This window comes from Podarcis filfolensis (genome assembly GCF_964270895.1).
Source record: "Podarcis filfolensis genome assembly, chromosome: 2".
Lineage (NCBI taxonomy): Eukaryota > Metazoa > Chordata > Lepidosauria > Squamata > Lacertidae > Podarcis > Podarcis filfolensis.
This window is the reverse complement of record NC_139605.1, coordinates 49826942-49845970: the sequence shown is the minus strand read 5'-3', so window position 1 is coordinate 49845970 and position 19029 is coordinate 49826942. Positions and strand designations below refer to the sequence as shown.

General features: G+C 41.8%; 1 protein-coding gene across 3 annotated transcripts in view; it reads left to right on the top strand.

Moving 5' to 3' along the window:
• Window positions 1-19029, top strand: part of STAB1 (stabilin 1) — a 98084-nt gene that overhangs the window by 5319 nt on the left and 73736 nt on the right. For all 3 annotated transcript variants that reach the window (XR_014545437.1, XM_083603187.1, XM_083603188.1), the window contains 11 exons: window positions 2255-2324; window positions 2682-2777; window positions 5476-5592; window positions 6889-7085; window positions 10002-10129; window positions 11357-11484; window positions 12133-12221; window positions 14545-14661; window positions 15733-15882; window positions 16389-16451; window positions 18680-18793. Coding sequence is in view for 2 of the 3 variants with exons in the window: in XM_083603187.1 (XP_083459313.1) it covers window positions 2255-2324; window positions 2682-2777; window positions 5476-5592; window positions 6889-7085; window positions 10002-10129; window positions 11357-11484; window positions 12133-12221; window positions 14545-14661; window positions 15733-15882; window positions 16389-16451; window positions 18680-18793 (1269 nt within the window). In the remaining variant the exon portion in view is untranslated. The remainder of the gene's footprint in view (window positions 1-2254; window positions 2325-2681; window positions 2778-5475; window positions 5593-6888; window positions 7086-10001; window positions 10130-11356; window positions 11485-12132; window positions 12222-14544; window positions 14662-15732; window positions 15883-16388; window positions 16452-18679; window positions 18794-19029) is intronic.

The window sequence follows — 19029 nt, the reverse complement described above, 5'->3', positions numbered from 1 at the left end:
ACATTTTCTTGCATATATTATGAGCATTGAATTAGGGAGGATCTGCTTCCTTTCATATGGTCTAGGCTATATTGGTGATGCAGAAAGCTCAGATCATGACTGTGTTCAGTTCAGTTCATGATAAGTCATTAGAATTGGAGCAGATGATCAGCGTAGTCTTGTTTCTAACCACTGAAGCATGGCAACGTTCATTACAATGAAATAACCCCTGAAATATGCATAGTCTCTCTTAAAATTTCCTTTAAAAACAGTGATTCCATTCTACAACTTCTCAGGTTTGCTTACTGCATTGTATGTGCATTCTTTAAGTAAGAAAATGTCACCCTAGCACAGATACTGCTAATGAAATGAATTGTCATTTGCTGCTTCCTCATCGGCAAAGGGGGATGGTTTGCCTCTTGTTTGTCACATAGCATTTTAACAATATTTGATAAATACTGGCTCTTAATTTCAGGATAGCAATTTCCCTCAATTTATCATTTTCCCAGTCTTGAATTCTGTTCTCCACATTTCTGCACATTTCTGCGATTTAAAAAAAAATGTTTATGGTAATCCCTCAGCTTTTTAGTGTGAGTTTCTCCTCAGTGGCGTAGCGTGGGTTGTCAGCACCCGGGGCAAGGCAAGTAATTTGCGCCCCCTAACCCGTGGATTTGCGCCCCCTAACCCTAACCCCCAGATGTTGCGCCCGGTGCGGCCGGCCCCCCCTGCACCCCCCACGCTACGCCACTGTTTCTCCTCATGAATATATTTTTGTACGCAGCTTTGACTTATGTACACATTTGTGCAAGAAATTTTATCTAACACAATGCCTTTTTTGTTATTGTCATTAATAAATTCATTTATGTGAATGCTTTCTCCTAATATCTGCATTTTTGCATTGCGAAAATTAGGTAAGTGCAGATTTTGAACAATTCTCATATTGGTTCAGAAAGTGTGACTCTGATAGATTTGCCTTTAAAGGTGAACTTAATTGAATTTCCCCTCTACCCTAATCTTCACACACTGGCACACACGTGTATTAATTTTAATGTTTGCAGCCCTAAGAGAAATGGCTACGAATCAACATACACACCCTGTATATTTGGAATTCCCTTCAAATCATGGTTTTCATTTCTGTATGGCAAACTTATTCTCTGATCAGGCACACTGTCAATGGCTGCCAAATTCCGCAGCTGGAGGCAGCAATGCTTCTGAATCCCAGTTGCTGGAAACCACAGGAAGGGAGAGTGCTCTTGTGACTGGGTCCTGCTTGCATGTTTCCCACAGGCATCTGGGTGGCCACTGTGAGAAGAGGATGCTAGACTAGCTGGGCCATTGGCCTGATTCAACAAGAACTTATTATGTTCTTGTTGTTGTTTAGTCATTTAGTCGTGTCCGACTCTTCGTGACCCCATGGACCAGAGCACTCCAGGCACTCCTGTCTTCCACTGCCTCCCGCAGTTTGGTCAAACTCATGTTTGTAGCTTCGAAAACACTGTCCAACCATCTCGTCCTCAGTTGTCCCCTTCTCCTTGTGCCCTCAATCTTTCCCAACATCAGGGTCTTTTCCAGGGAGTCTTCTCTTCTCATGAGGTGGCCAAAGTATTATGTTCTTACTGTGAACAAAAATTTCCAGGTTGGCCTTGATAGATTTGTGCACTTCCAAATAATGAGCTTCAATCTGAATACAAGCGTAAAATGGGTCATTTGAATTATTCCTTATTTGTATGGAAACAAAAAAATGCACTTCCTTTTATCTGTTTCTGCTTACTTCAGGAGAAATGTTACTTTCATAGATTTGCCCCCCCTTTTTGTCTCATGTGCATCCTGTATTTATTCTATTTATTTTCTTTAACAAAAACATTTTCATCCTGCCTTTCCATAATTGCTCGAGTCAGCCATCCATGTCATAAAAACAACACAAAGGATAAAAACTAAGAGAACCAAGCCAAACCAATGTGTAGGTCACTGGCTTCAAGTGGCATGGCAGCCCCTTGGGGCTAACTTCCCATTCATAAAATGTTTGTCAGACACAAGAAAAATTATACTAATAACAGTACCTTCTTCTCAAGAAAAACAAACTAATTGGCACAATTTTGGAATCACTAAGTGTGCAAACAGGTGATTGACAACATGTATAGATAGAATCTCTCATTCCCTTTGTGTATGTGACAAGTCCAAGGTGACTTTTACATCTGGATGTCAAGCAAGGCTGTTGCAATGTAAGGATCATGGAAGTGCCAATGTAAAAAGTTGTTCTTTTTAATTCATTTAGGAGAAGTATAGTGGCTATGCATGCCAAGACTGCCTGGATGAAACACGTTTTGGCCCTGACTGTCAATCTGGTAAGCTTCTTGACTTAAAAGTGAAATTATTTAACTGTAATGAGTGACCCATTTTCAGCTGTAGGATAACTGCTGGGGTAGGCAGAGGAGATCCATGTGGACAGGAAATGACTGCAGTATTTTTGGGTAGGATCATCTTAGTTGATTTGGGAGACAGGAACCACAAACTCAGTGAGTGTGGAAATCCCTCCTTTCTCTTCTCTGTCAGGTTGCTTAGTAATGCCCTGGATGGGACACAAATATACTTTTAGCTATTTTCCTATGTGCAAAAGCTACTATATATACGTAATAGCTTTGGGACCCCCTACCCCATATTCTCCAGACAATGTTCCTTCATCATCATTTTCTCTCGCATAGTATGTGAGTGTCAACACGGGATCTGCAACCATGGACCTTCTGGAGATGGAAGCTGCACCTGCTACGCTGGCTATACTGGCCCAAAGTGTGACCAAGGTGTGTACTTTCCGCATGTCCTTTCTCACAAGATTCCTTAAAGAAAAACTCCATACAGAACAAATGTAGGGAAAATAAACACTTTATGCCATCTTGCTGCTTTTGTAAATATTGTATTGCATTTATTTATTTATTTTTAAAAATACTGTTGAATAGCTTCCAGGATTGACTACATATATTTATATTTAATAGTGTGGATCATAATGTTGGAGTCTCAGAACTGTTGTCTTAACTGGGAATTCTACACAATTGGGATGTGTACAAAAGAACCAATTTAAGCTAAATGAATAGAATGGTAGTGCTTCTCAGTTGGGATTTTTCTTGTGTTTGTTTTCAAATAATATGTCCCAAGAATATATAATATAGTTGTTACACTTAGGGATGTTCAAGGATTTCATTTGGTCTGTGTTTTAAGTGAGGTGGCTTTGTTAGCATTTTATGAACTAATACTGTCGTAAATTTCATGATGCAAATTTTGTCAGTGCAAAAAAGATATCAAAATGCATACAAAAATATGCATTTTTGGATAAAACGTGTGCAAAAATAATGTGAATGTTTGTGACATATTTAAATCATAGATTGTTATGGAAATGGGTCAGTAGAGACTTAAGAATGAATGAATGAATGAATGAATGAATGAATGCATGTGAAACTGACATAGACCAGAACTAGACGTCTAGCTGTATCTGGGGTGAGGTCCATAAATTATGGATCTATGTCTGGTTCTCTCTCTGGATGATGAGTATCTCGTTGAAGATTTACTTTCTCTACAATAATTCTGGACAGGCTTTGTGAGGAATGTTCACCTTTGCAAACTTGCTAAAATGGCAGGATGATGCAGGGGGCAGTTGTTTTGCCCCCTCTTTAATCATATCTGCTTAAGAAAGAATTTGCCAGAACTTGCCATTTGAAACTCAAAACGTTGGGGTGCCTGCCTGCAAGTAGACCTACTATCCACAATGAAGCACGCCTTGCTGGAGTGCTTCTTGACCAGTAATTTCTGGGCTGTTCTTGTTAAGGTGTGAGGAGTTTGTGGATGCAGATGAAAGGGACAAGAAAGGATTACGTTAGGCTAATTTTGGGGTGTGTTTGTTCTGCACCTGCAACTAGTTAAGCATGTGAGAGGGACTCAGGACAATCTAAATACACTTCAGTGTGAAGCAAGCTTGCTCTTGGCCTCTGCCCTTGGCCAGAGCCTGGGTCGGAACACTGCAAGGAGTCTATATGTTGCCGGAAAGACCGTAGACCAGGGTTTCCCAAACTCGGGTCTCCAGCTGGTTTTGGACTACAACTCCCATCATCCCTAGCAAGTAGGACCAGTGGTCAGGGGTGATGGGAATTGTGGTCCAAAAACAGCTGGAGGCCCAAGTTTGGGGAACTCTGCTGTAGACCAGGCATAGGCAAACTCTGGCCCTCCAGATGTTTGGGACTACAATTCCCATCATCCCTAGCTAACAGGACTAGTGGTCAGGGATGATGGGAATTGTAGTCCCAGACATCTGGAGGGCCAGAGTTTGCCTATGCCTGCCGTAGACTACAACTGTATGTAGCTTCTAAGCTTTGGAACTGCATTATGCTGCCAGTAAAATAACTTACACTACCTAGAACTGTCTGGTGTTTTTTTCTATTCCATTGGCACGCTCCTTGGCTTGTGAGAACTGCAGAAACACACACACACCCCAATAACTGGGTAAGGAAGGGCAACTAAGCAGTTCCTGACATAGTCGTAGCATGTATTCAGGGCAGGAACTTATTTATGCTTGGAAATGTCACAAATGTGGCTAATGCATCCACATTTATTGCATGACCTGGCTTGACTGTCGCGGGCATTTCCTTAGTAATCAAGTACTAACTGCCATATGAATTTATGCCTAGACAAACATCTTACAATGTCGTGTCCTGCCTATGCCATCATTTTATTTATTTATTTAGAAGAATATGTATATACCACTGTTTAGTAAAAAAAATAATTATGTTATGTTATGTTTACAATTTCTTATTAAAAATACTGTACTGCTAATGTTGCACACCTAATCCCTCTCCCCACCTCCCCGACACTTTATAATTTCCCTTTGGCCATGGAGCCCAAACTCAGGTCCTTCACATCCCAGGCAAGAGCTGTGTATTTTTGTTTGTTGTTTTTTCATTTGGCTTTTATTGACTACTTACTCTACCTAATAGAACTAAACTGTCTCAGGGCCCATCCCTCCCTTTTCATACCCAATAAAAATTGTGTCTATTCTACTGATTGTGTCTATATGTAAATAGCTAGTATTCTTTTTTTTAAAAAAAACACAGCTAGAGCATGGGAAATTAAGAATGAACAAGCTGGAAAAAGATACTGAGGTGCAATCATAACATAACATAACATAACATAACATAACATAACATAACATAACATAACAACATAACATAACATAACATAACATAACATAACATAACATAACATAACATAACATAACAACATAAAACATAACATAACAACATAACATAACATAACATAACATGCAGCTGTGGATCTTGGGCCTAGATGTGCCCTTAGATATGCTAGATACTCATGCAGACCAGAATCCTGTGAGCCTTTAGTTGTGAGTGAACACGCTGAGGCTTACTTACACGTAAGTGTACCCAAGGGGCTGAAAGCCACATATTTTCCTTGGATGTCCAGTTTAAAATATCTCTGTTTGAAATATTTCAGAACTTCTCAACTGCGGAGGTGTAATCTGCGAAGCCAATTCCATTTGTGTGGTAAAGGGTGGGCAGTCGAGGTGTGAATGTCTGCCAGGGTACAAGAAAAATGGAATTTACTGTCAAGGTGAGAGGCAATGTGTGGTATTTGAGTAGCACTTTATAGTGTTCAAAGCCCTTCACATGCATTTATAGCAAATGTATACTAATTAAACCTATGACAGCTTCAACAGTATATAAGCAGTAAAATGATAATGCAATTGAATAATAATAAAAAAAACAAGTCAACCACCTGCTCTGTAGGCCTACTGAAATAACAATGTCTAAACAGCTTTCAGGAAGCTGAGTATCGAATTACCTCCCCAAATTTCCCTGAGGAAAGTTCTAAAGTGTGAATGCTACTGCTGAAAAAGTCCCTCCTCCTCATTCCCACCAATCTAACGTGAGGCAAGGAAGGACCTCAGGGCAGAAACTTATTCAAAAGATCCCGAAAGAAGGGGAGCTAGTAAGAGAGAAGTGTTGCCATACGGAATCAGGGCCCAGGCCATTTAGGTCAGTAAACTCAACAAAATTACTATGAATTGTGCTTGGAAAAATACCTTTGGAACCAATGCAGTTGTTAAAACACTAGTGCTAATGTGTTTCCTTTGGCTTATCCATGAAAATTAACCCAGTCTCCACATCTTGAACTAACTGAAGTTGAACAATTTTCTCATTTAGAGGATATCATTGTAGTCCAGTCTGGCATGTATCAAAGAATGACCAGGATAAACAGTTGCCTCAAATACTACCTGTGGATCCAGGAGCAAGGCCTGGAACAGCACTCCAAAGCAATGCACCCAATCTTTATTAGGCTTCTGTTAGGTAACCTCCCCTTTTGGATTGAGCTTTAGCTTATTCACCCTCACTCACTCCCGCATTGACTCCAGTCACTTATTCAGAACTTCCACACACTCACCCAGCCCTGTTAAAAGGAAGTAGAACTGAGTGTCATCCCAAAACAGCTAGACAGCTGCTCCCTCCATTCATGTAGATGTTGAAAGGCATGGGGTCAAGTTCAAAGCTTTCTGAAGATCATTGTATAAATCCCTTGGGACCAAGGCACCAGTTCCCTAGCACTGCCACTGAGGCCTGATAGAACCACCAGAAAGTGATGTCATTGGCCAAATCAGTGACTGCAGTGCCAAGATCTTGACCTGGTTGATATTAGCTTTGGTGAGGTACATGTTGCACAGATTAAGGAGACGCTTTCAAATTAGATCACGTCTACCGAATTTCAGCAAAAAAATTATCCAAGTACATGCTACCCCTTCCATTGGTTGACTGTGTAACTATACTGCACAGCCTTTAAGGTCTGGGGGTTAGGCATCTTTATCCAGTCTATCATTTACCCATAATATCCTTCATTTACCTTTTTTTCCAGACCAGGATCCTTGCAGCTCCTACCCATGCTCCTCGTTTGCAACTTGCAAGACTCTTGGGCCAAACAAGTATGAGTGTACTTGCAAAGCTGGGTACCTCGGAAATGGGAAGATTTGCCAACCCATAAATCCTTGTCTCACTGATAATGGAGGCTGCCCTAGAAATTCTTCCTTGTGTAGCTATATAAGACCAGGAGAGGTAAGATGATTAATTGCAGTTAGGTTTGCTAATAATGTGCAGTAATAATAATAATAATAATAATAATAATAATAATAATAATAATAATAATTTTTATTTATACCCCGCCCTCCCCAGCCAAGGCTGGGCTCAGGGCGGCTAACAAGCAATAATAAAAACAAGTTGAATGAATACAACTTAAAAACAAGATTAAAATACAACATTAAAATATTGAAACATTGAAATATTAAAATGCAGCCTCATCACAGGAGGAGAAAGGAAAAAGAAAAAAGAAAGAGGGGGAGGGAATCAATTTGGCTCCAAGCCAAAGGCCAGGCGGAACAACTCTGTCTCATAGGCCCTGTAGAAAGAAATCAGATCCTGCAGGGCCCTGGTCTCATGAGGCAGAGCGTTCCACCAGGCCGGAGCCAGTGTTGAAAAGGCCCTGGCTCTGGTTGAAGCTAATCTAACTTCCTTAGGGCCCAGGACCACTAGGGTGTTGCTATTTATGGACCTTGAGGCTCTCCGTGGGGCATACCGGGAGAGGCAGTTCCGTAGATACGAGGGTCCTAGGCCGTGAAGGACTTTAAAGGTGAAAACCAGCACCTTAAATCTGACCCTGTATTCCACCAGGAGCCAGTGCAGCTGGAAAAGCACTGGGTGAATATGCTCCCATGGCAGAGACCCCATACAGTCAGATATATTGGCTACCACAACACCACACAGGTTCAGCTGTTACTGTTCTGCCCTAAAAGCAAATGACACTGTGTGCAGTTTTCTAGATAGTTTTCAAAATGCCTGTAGATGATACTTCCTAGAAATGGAAAGGATAAAACTTATAAAACCACTTGAAAGCTGAATAATTTATCAGCGGAGAATAAGTCATTGTGGATTACTTCAGTGGTCACACTCTATAGTACAGATTACTAGAGAGTCACACTCTGTGCAACAAACAGTAGTCAGCTTGCAATAAGGATCTTTTAAGTTTGCATGTTCCGAAGTGCAGAAAGTTTCAAGAGAAAGGTGGGAGTGAAACTAGACCCGGCCAAGACCATCTCTTGGCGCCATTGTTGGGAAAGCTGCAGGTAGCCCACTCTACATGTCTGTGGTGTAATTTCTTATGGTATGTTCTCAAGCATAGGTTTGTCTGCAAAAAAGAAAAAAAGGGGGGAAGCATCATAAGCACTTGTTTGAAACACTTGCATTGACATACATGTTTATTTCATACTGAAGTGCATGTTGGTTTGGAAGTTAGTCCCACTGTGTTTATTGGGGCTTCATCCCTGGTAAGTATGTTTTCAGATGGCAGTCAGAATGGTCTTTTGAGGTTCAAAATCGTTAATCAGGACCACCAGCTGCTGCCATGTCCCCATTACACAATGGACTATTAGCTTGTACTTTTAATAATAGTATCCCAAAGTTGAAATACGTTCACGGAATATCAGTGATATTTTATGGATGCTTTTATAGATATTGGCCACTTACCATCTTGCTGGTGAGTGGCGGTTGCGGCTCGGACGTGCGACGCCATTTTAGGATGTTCTTTCCGTCCTCTCCAGCTGCCATGAAGGCTCACGGGTTCCCGCCAAACTCATTCTTCAAACAAGCCAATCTGCAGTGGGGTGGGGCATGGCCATTTACTTAGCCCGGCGGCTGGGAGCGTCACTCACCCTTCCCCTCCCTTCATTAATAGTTGATTACTGCTCTCACCATTTCTTTTCAGCTAGGAGCACTTTGCTGTGGTCTTTTGGCAGTTGCCGTATTCGGAACCAGAAAGGAATTTCCCCTGCTCTGCAGGTTTCACCTTTCCCATAGCACTAGTCACAACTTTGACGGTTTAGGCCTTGGGCAGAATCCTAGAGTCTTCCATCCAATCGGGGTGTGGTGAAGTGGTGAATCACCCACCCCTTGTTCCCTGTGATGGTGATAACAGGCTACCCCGTTAGAAGGGTCCGAAGGGAAGTCTCTGTCCAAAGAGCCAATTGCGTAGGGCTAGTTCCTTGTGAACTGCAAGGAAGAGATGCTGAAGGAGCCTTGTGCAAATGCTCCCTCAAAGATACCATGTGTTGTTGTTTAGTCGTTTAGTCATGTCTGACTCTTCATGACCCCATGGACCAGAGCACGCCGGGCACTTCTGTCTTCCACTGCCTCCCGCAGTTTGGTCAAACTCATGCTGGTAGCTTCAAGAACACTGTCCAGCCATCTCAACCTCTATCGTCCCCTTCTCCTTGTGCCCTCCATCTTTCCCAACATCAGGGTCTTTTCCAGGGAGTCTTCTCTTCTCATGAGGTGGCCAAAGTATTGGAGCCTCAGTTTCAGGATCTGTCCTTCCAGTGAGCACCCTGGGCTGATTTCCTTAAGAATGGATAGGTTTGATCTTCTTGCAGTCCATGGGACTCTCAAGAGTCTCCTCCAGCACCATAATTCAAAAGCATCAATTCTTCGGCGATCAGCCTTCTTTATGGTCCAGCTTTCACTTCCATACATCACTACTGGGAAAACCATAGCTTTTACTATATGGACCTTTGTTGGCAAGGTGATGTCTCTACTTTTTAAGATGCTGTCTAGGTTTGTCATTGCTTTTCTCCCAAGAAGCAGGCGTCTTTTAATTTCGTGGCTGCTGTCACCATCTGCAGTGATCATGGAGCCCAAGAAAGTAAAATCTCTCACTGCCTCCATTTCTTCCCCTTCTATTTGCCAGGAGGTGATGGGACCAGTGGCCATGATCTTCTTTTTTTGATGTTGAGCTTCAGACCATATTTTGCGCTCTCCTCTTTCACCCTCAATAAAAGGTTCTTTAATTCCTCCTCACTTTCTGCCATCAAGATTGTGTCATCTGCATATCTGAGGTTGTTGATATTTCTTCCGGCAATCTTAATTCTGGCTAGGGATTCATCCAGCCCAACAAAATTGCTCCTCTGGTGTCTCTTTCCTTAGGCACGTTGTCTGTGTAAGCCAGGATTCATCAGGCATGGTGATAAAGATTGCTTCAGCACCCTTTCATGTCAGCCGCATAACTGTGACAGATCTGCGACGTGTGAGATTGACCCAGATGCTTCAATAAGGTAAGCTTTTCAGGAACACATTATGAAGGTTGAGGTGGGGAAAACTGTTCTGTAGCTATAGTGTTCCTTTGCTCAATTTTAACTGCTGGAGAAAAGGCATGCATATAGGACAAAAGAAAGAATAGAGGTTAAAGGCTAATGATCAGGAGGGGAGGAAGGTGGGGGAAAGTTTTCCCAAAAGGTTCTGCAGGTTCAAAACCACTCCCACCAATAACAATAACTCACAGAAATCAACAATACAAGGACAATGCAATAAGAACAAAGAAAAGCAACCATTATCTAAAGAGTCTTGAAAAATTCCAGAATAAAAGGAATAAAAGCAAAAGGAACAAAGTAACTACAGTTTTGCTAATGTGCTGTGTGATTTATAAGCAAGCAAGAAGCAACAAAAGAACATTAATGTGAATTGAACCCTAGGATTATCTTGATTTTACTGCAGCTTTTAATTGACACTGGCTATATTTATTGCATCTGTTATCATATTATTGTTGCGTAGTAAGTTAAATGATGTCACAAGCTACTGTGAACATTTAAAGATTGATAAGCAATGTTTAATTTAATTATTTCTGTTAAGTGTTGAATGCTACCCCTATCTCTGAGCCATGTGAAATTCCAGGGGTTCCTGCTGCTTACCCAGCGTTCAGCTTTCTCAGAATGAGGGACAGTGGAGACGGTAGTGTCTTTAGGACATTTGGTTTATTTAAACATTTATGCAATCTGAGCCTGAGATGGAGGAGTTCTCCAACATTCACACTCAAAGGGGGTCTTGCTTCTCCCATGGCCATGGTCTTGGATTCAAGTAGAAATCAAACATGGCTCTGACCTTCTGCCTTCCTAGCCTGCTGCCTTGCTTCCAGCTTCTACGTAACATAAAACTCTACTCTGAACTCTGGCCTTTGTCCTTCTCACCCACAACCAGGTGGGGGGGCACCCATTTGTAATCTGGCACAGAACCACTTCCTTTGTTACCTTAGCAACCCAAACTTAGGCCTGGCTAGTCCAGCAATTTAAACCTTGCTGGATCCAGGAATTGGAAGGGACTCAGGCATACAGCTTAATCCCCCCCCAACTCACAACACTATTAAAATGTCCATTGTCCGTCCCATGGTGCATGTGGCTCCGGCATTGCTATAAATCTGTGTGACTTAGTTACAACCAGGCTTGGTAACTGAGCAGCTTACAGGGGTGGGGGGGGGACCATTCTCATTCTTCTCTTATATTGATCAGATGTACCTGCAAAGATGGAGAAATTGGAGATGGCAGGAAGTGTTACAAAACCTTCCTGGAAGAGATTTCTTCTCTGAATGTGGTAGGGAGAAACGCCAGGGCAATGAGCCATGCAATCAAAATGTTTGGTAAGTTTCTTCAGTGTTTGTTTGATTATGCATCTGGAAGTATTTTAATTATGTATTTCAGAACATAATTAAAATATTTTTTGGCGGCCATTTCAGGTTCATTTCACCAAACAGGTCCTGTCAGCAGCAATGATGGGGAACCAAGACAGTTATGTGGGTGACTCTTGGGTAGATGGGCCAAATTATGATCAACTGCTATTATCAGAGTTATTATTTATCTTATTTACAATATTATATTTTAATTATTTATAATAAGCATTATAGTATTATAATATTTGTTGATTATGTTACCGCTTTACAGATTTATTTTTTTATTATGTATGCAGCTGTAAGTGCTTTAGACAGAGAAGTGGGGTAGAAATGTATAAAATAAGCTCAAATAAAGAAAATTTAAACTGGGAAAATGGCACAGGTGAAAACATTCTCCATTGTTCTTCAGGGTAGTGATGGGGGCGGCTGCTTTTAAGAAAACAAAAAGGAATGTGAGGCAATCTATAATGGGATCTCTCTTTAGTACTAAAAAAAGTGAAAGTTGTTCACCTCTGCCTGAAGATACAGTTTAGCATAAATATTCTGCCAAATCTAATCAGGTCTGTCACAATCTATTATACTAATTGTTTTTCTTGGGGGGGGGGTTGTCTTTTACAGAGATGGGTTGTTCGTTTCTCCTGGAAAACCATGGGCCTTTAACTGTGCTTGTGCCAGCCAATCTTTACTATGACAGAATGGAGTTAAATGTAAGCGCTGGTGTCTGTTGGTAAATATTGCTACTTCTGAAATTGGTCTTTACGGAAAAGGGGGACGGTCATCCACACTTTTTCCTTGTTTTGGTTCAGGCCAATATCATGCCTAACCCAGCAGTCTGTTCTCAGAGTGGCCAGCCAGAGGCCCATGGGAAGCCTGAAAGCTGCACCCATGGGCAAAGCACTCTCCCCGCTTGGGATGCCAGTAACTGGTGTCCAGAGGTGTTCTGCCACTGACAGTGGAGGCAAAACATAGCCATCATGGCGAGTAGCCACTGAGAGCCTTATCCTCCATGAACTCATCTAATCCTGTTTTAAAGCCATGCAAGTTGTTGGGCCATGTGAAGAAGTACTTTATTTTTTCTGTCCTGGATTGTCCAACATTCAGCTTCTTTGGATGCCCCCAATTTCCAATACTATGGGAGAGGTTTCTCCAAACCATGCATAATCTTCAACACTTTTATCAGGTCTCCTGTTACTCACCTTTCTTTTAAACTTAAAAAGGCCCTTTCCTCATAGGGGACTTGCTCAACTCCCTCGATCATTTTAGATGCCTTTTTCTGAACCTTTTCCAACCTTACAAATCCTTTTTGCCTTGTGAAGACTAGAACTCTACGCAGTATTCCAAGTGCGGTCACACCATAGATTTGTTTAAGCGCGTTATGGTATTGGCGATTTTATTTTCAATCTTGCCCTTAAGGTCCTCCAGCCCTCAGTGACATCTTCATCAACCTACTAACCCCAAGTTTGTGTTCCTAGTTGGACACTGCCAGTTCAGACAGTTAATTGAATTTGCCATTTCACTTCTCATTTGCTTTGTTTGTAGAGATTCTTTTGGAGCTCCTCACAATCTCTTTTTGCTTCAACCACCCTGAACAATTTGGTATCATCAGCAAACTTGGCTACTTTACTATATATCATCAAGTTGAAAAGCACAGCCCTCAGTGCTAGTCCTTTGAGGACTCTGCTTTTTACCACCCTTCGTCAGGAGCACTACCTATTTATTCCAACTCTGCTTCCTGTTTCTAAACCACTTAACTGATCCACGAGAGGACATCTCCTTTTACAGTCCATGACAATTTCACGCCAGGGTTCCATTTCTTGCCCAACCACCACCATGCCCTGGTGGAGCGCATGTAAGTTTGCCCCGCCCTGTTATACCTGCCACCATTATGCCCTGTGTATCTGAAGAAGTGTGCATGCACACGAAAGCTCATACCAAGAACTAACTTAGTTGGTCTTTAAGGTGCTACTGGAAGGAAATTTTTTTTTTTGTTTTGACCATTATGCCCTGTTCATGATGTGTTGTTGAGTGACATTTTTGCTCACTTCTGGGTTCGGTGTGTGCACAATTGTTTGTCTTTTGAACGCACGTTTATTGGTCTTTACCTGTATTCCATGACTGCTAAGCTTACTCAAAAGACTTTGGTGAGGGACTTTACCTAAAGCTTTTTCAAATTCTAAATACAACCCATTCAACAAATATACCCAGTGATATTAAAAGTTCCTCCTTCTACATTTGGCTTGTTTGTTTGCTTTTTGCCATCCTGAAGAGGAATAAAATTATGGTGAATATAGCCTATTTTAGCTACTTAAAACATAAAAATTAATCATTCCTTCTTATTTGTGTTTTAACCCTCCAAGCCCAGAAATGTAAATGGATATTAGGGCAAATAAGAGAGGCTGTTCAAGAGGTGATAAAAATACCCCCTCCCTCATCAGACAGCAATAAAATGTGCTGAATCTGCAAAGAGGAAGATAGAGCCCTTAAAATCCTCAGCACCTCAGTAGAACTCTGCCCACATTAGTAGTGATGCTGCAATTAGGAACATATGAAGAGTCTGCTAGATCAGACTCTAGTCCAGCAACCTGGTCTCTCCTCTTGGTCTCTTGCAGTGAAAACTAAAAGTAATTTTTGGGCTGCAACCCTAATCCCACTTATCTGGGAGTAAATTCCATTGCACTCAGTGGGACCTTTGAGTAGACGTTAGGATTGCACTGTGAATTAGTCAGTCAAATGTTTATTATTTGTAGCCAATAAGTATTACAATATAAATCTCAAGAAAACAGGACAATCTAAGAGTAAGTTAAAACCTGTCATGTCAGTTTTCAGAACTCCAAATTATCAGAACTTAAAACTGCAACATTCCCCAAATCATTTTGATTGAAGAAAAGAAGTCAACGCTTGGCAGTCAACGCTGTTTTGGCCCAAACAAAACACTTTTTGTACTGTGGAATTGGAAATGCTATTATAAAAAGCAGCATGAGTAAACATAAACAGTTCTGGTTTTTTATATCCTATTTTGTCTCCTCAAAGGAAACCCTTGCAAATAATTTATGCAAACTGCACATAATCCCTGGGCAGCATTTAATGGATCATACCGAAAAGGACCTGTGGACATTAGCTGGTCCGAAAGTGACATTCTCCGGTCAGGTAAAATAAGATAATGGGAAGGTTATTTCTAATCCTGGTTTGAAATTCTAAAAACTGGACTGTAGGTCTATCCTGACATTGCTTCATTCCACCCCCCTCCACCCAGTTATTTCTGTCATGCTTTAAGTCTTACACTCTGTTTTAAATGCCTTCAGATGCATTCCTCTGGAATTGTCCAAGTGTAGCTTCCTATTTTGCTCAGTATATTTGCCACTTCTCATGGATTTAGTGCAAAGTATTTTATTACCTTGGCTTTTGGATTGTTTTCAGATGCAGTATTTTCCCCTGTGTAAATCAACAATTCCTGGATGTTCTTTTTGCTTTTCTTCAGTCTTTCCATCTGTGGCTGGCACAAGGCATTGAGATGCCTGAGGCAGGCAGGCCTTCTTCCCCCCTACTTCTTCTTGGGCTGCAAAAAGACTCATGGGAATAGGGATGGTTTGTGTGCAAAGGGAGAGTTGCGGAAAAGGAAGGAGGAAGAGGGAGGGGAAAGGGAGAAACTGGGGGCTGGAAATGAAACATTTCAAAAAAAAGGAGGGAGTAGGATGCATGAGAATGAGGGTAAAGCGGAGAATGCAAAAGGGGCTGCAGAATAGGAGAGGATGGTGGCTTCATAATTGGGCAGAAGGTGGAAAAGGTGCATAGTAGTTGCAATGTGTGGGAGAGGAAGATGCAGGAGGTTTCCAAGGGCTGGTCTCTATAGAAGGGGAGTTGCACAAAAGGGAGCTGCATGGACGTGTGGGTAACGGTGAAAATGGGTGGAAAGTTGTGCAGCAGAAACAAAGAGAGAAGTGGTTTCAGAAATGGGGTTGGGAAGGTGAAGCTCCAGTGTTGGGGGAGTGGCAAGTGGAATGAGCACGGTTGCAGCTGTGTGTGTGTGTGTGTGTGTGTGTGCCTATATAGCAATAAACTTTTTTTCCCCCTGAGCTTGCATTCAGCCTTGCACTGTCCTGGAATGTAAGGAACAAATAAGTCCTGTCTGTTAATAAACTACAGATATCCGAATCTATTAGCTGAATTCATACTGTATTAAAATGTTCACCATAGAATGATCCTGTATTCCTTTCCCAGGGGTCACCCACAAAGAACTACAGGTACTCCGATGAACCAGCACAACGATATTTTATTAGAGAACAAAACGTGCCAGCTGCTAATGGGATCATACATATCGTCAGCATGTTAAGGAAAACCCCCCTCTTGGACAACCTTAGCAATTCTCAGGCATGTTAAATGCTTCTTTTCCTAATAGAAAGGGCAGGAGGGTAAGATATGAGAACTCTGAGTAAATATTCTTGGGATTGTGTTGATAGCAGTGGGCACTGGTGGAGGAAGAGGAGCGAGGTGGGAGCGCACCACACCCGGCAGCGTGATCCTGGTGGGGTGCCATTGCGGCTGTTCCCCCACCCACACTGGGTGCCACGCCCCCACAGGCATCATGCGACGCCCCCTGGACGCGTGTCACACCCCTGCGGGTGGCATGCCACGCCCCCGGAACATGCGCCAGGCCCGCCCCACCTGCTCTCCGCCCCCCGGTGCCGGAGCATGAAGCTCCGCCACTGGCAGTGGGTGAAGTTTGGAGTACTACTGTAAAAAATAACATTTGTCCTAGCTATGAGTGAAAGGGGAAGGTAAATGCTATTATCTGTTAGCTTGTGCATATTTTCATAGCATGTTGCCTGTTTCTCTGTCTCATTCTGCCATCTCTCTCTCTCTCTCTCTTTTTGCAGAAAACAATTGGAGAAATTCTTGTTTCAATGGAGATTGCCAGCCGATTTGAAACCATATTGGAAGTAAGACACTTCCCACCCAGGACTTGAAGTTGACTTGGGCACATGTTTGTTTTGACAGTGCAGCTTTTGTTTTTCATATATTTTATATATGAGTGGCATTAGGGTGCTAGTGAAGTGTGAATGTGCCAGACACTGTAGAACATATTCTTTTCTACTGTCCATTGTACAACCAGTTACACAAATGTGTGCTATCCCCCTTTTTGGGTAGTCTAGCATCATGTCAGGGACATGGGTGGCGCTGTGGTCTGAACCACAGAGCCTTGGGCTTGCCGATCAGAAGGTCGGCGGTTCAAATCCCTGCGACAGGGTGAGCTCCTGTTGCTCGGTCCCTGCTACTGCCAACCTAGCAGTTTGAAAGCACGTCAGAGTGCAAGTACATAAATAGGTACCGCTCTGGTGGGAAGGTAAACGGCATTTCCATGCGCTGCTCTGGTTTGCCAGAAGCAGCTTAGTCATGCTGGCCACATGACCCGGAAGCTGTACGTCGGCTCCCTCGGCCAATAAAGCGAGATGAGTGCCGTAACCCCAGAGACGTCTGCGACTGGACCTAACGGTCAGGGGTCCCTTTACCTTTACCTTAACATCACGGCACAATGAAAATATCAGATTCTATCTGTCTGACATTAACCCAGAAGTAACTGCAAGGGTGGCTGAGTTTTTGTCAATCAATAGTATCTCGTAGAGTGGTGAATGGTACTATTTAGCGGTAAGAAGCTCCAATGAAAATCCTCATTATTACATATTTACATGACTTTTTGTTTATATTTTAGAATTTTAAATATGGATGTTTTATGATGGCCTATATTTCTAATGCCTAATAAAGGTTTGGGGAAGTAAGTAAGTAAGCCAGAGAAGTCAATTGAGAGGCTCAAGGCTGGAGTTTCTTTTCCATTAAGAAAACAAAAATGCAGAGGGAGCTTTAGGGGGAAATGGAAGTCACAAGAAGAAAAGGGGCTAGTTGCAATTAGAATTATTAATGCAAAAGATAAACAAAACAAGCATTTTGATTAAATCTTTGTTGTGGAAAATGAGAGCCCTAGAATAATCCCACTCTCTTAAATCAGGGGTAGCCATCACAGTGCTTTCCAGATGTTGGAATTCAACTGCTAGCATTGCTGGCCTTGGCTATGCTGGCTGGGGCGGCTGGGAGTTGTAGCACAACTGATTCTGGAGGGCACCACATACAGCAGCTATCCCTGATCCTAAGAGCTTTTCCTTCTAGGAAAAGGTTGCCTACTGAAAAATAAATAAAATACAGGAGCAATGTGATATCTCTTCTCTGCCTTCTTACAAGACATTGAATGCAAAACTTGAAAATCCAATCAACATTTAGATTGCATTCATGAAAAGGAAAATGCTTTCATTTCAAAAATGATTTTTTTTTTTAATCCTTTACGGCGGTTAATGTAGGGAAATTCTCCAAAATGACAAATCTGTGAATTTAAACTATATATATTTTATCCCACAGATTATATATTATGTATTTTTAATTATACTGTGAGGTTGATTTTAGATCTTGCTTTCTCTCAACTGGAGTTTTCCCACACACATTGCAGTTGTTTTTATGACATAAATATATATATATATATATTGCATTTTAGCTTTGTGAGCCATCTAGATAATATGCCAATATGTAGCCAACATAAATAAAAAATATTGTTGTTGGTTTGCACCTGGTTTACGCCTGGTTATGATAAAGGCGCATATAAAAAAATAAACAGGTATCAGATGATAATAACACCTCTTGAATTACTCATCCCCGTTCAGTGATTTTCATTGCAACCAGGAGAGAGATATCTTAATGCTATCCTATTCCTCCTTATGATCGCTCTTGAAATAGTTCCAGAAGAGTTTCTTCTCTTCAGAGGGCCAGTTGTTTATAAAACTTATTAACTGTTTTTCTTGACGCCCCCCATACATTGGGCCTGATCCTGCTATAGTTAACCACACCAAGTCATAACAAAATAAATAAGTCTTTAAGTTAGTTACAAACAATTCAGTGGGACTTAAGTGATACTTGAACTTTACTTGGATTAGGACCAATATATGAAATGTGAGCTGCGTGTGTATTTTAGCACCAAATGCAGAGGGAAAACCATCTTCACCAGTCGTTAGCCTCTATGATTCAGTGGTTCCTGGTGGTGTACACTCAATATAGTCTATATTTCTAAGCCATGATTGTTTTAGACTAGACTGATATATTGTGGCGGTGCTTAATATTTCTGCAGAACTGTGGTCTGCCTTCATTTCTGGATGGCCCAGGACCTTTCACTGTGTTTGTACCAAGCAATGAAGCAGTGGATAAGTTAAGAGATGGAAGGCTAATTTATCTCTTCACGGAGGTGAGGCCATCTTCACTAATTATGCGGGGGGGGGGGGAAGGTGCTGCAGCTTTAGAACTATCCTAAGGATATTTCCACCACCTCATGGAGATCCATGTGGTTCTGCTTTAACCAGTATTAGATGCTTCAGAGGAAATGGGAGTGTCATCACATCAGGTATCTTGTGACTGGTTTTCGTGAGAGAGAGACTGGTTTCATCTCAAAAGAAGGCACTTCCTTATAGGAATCGGCAGGCA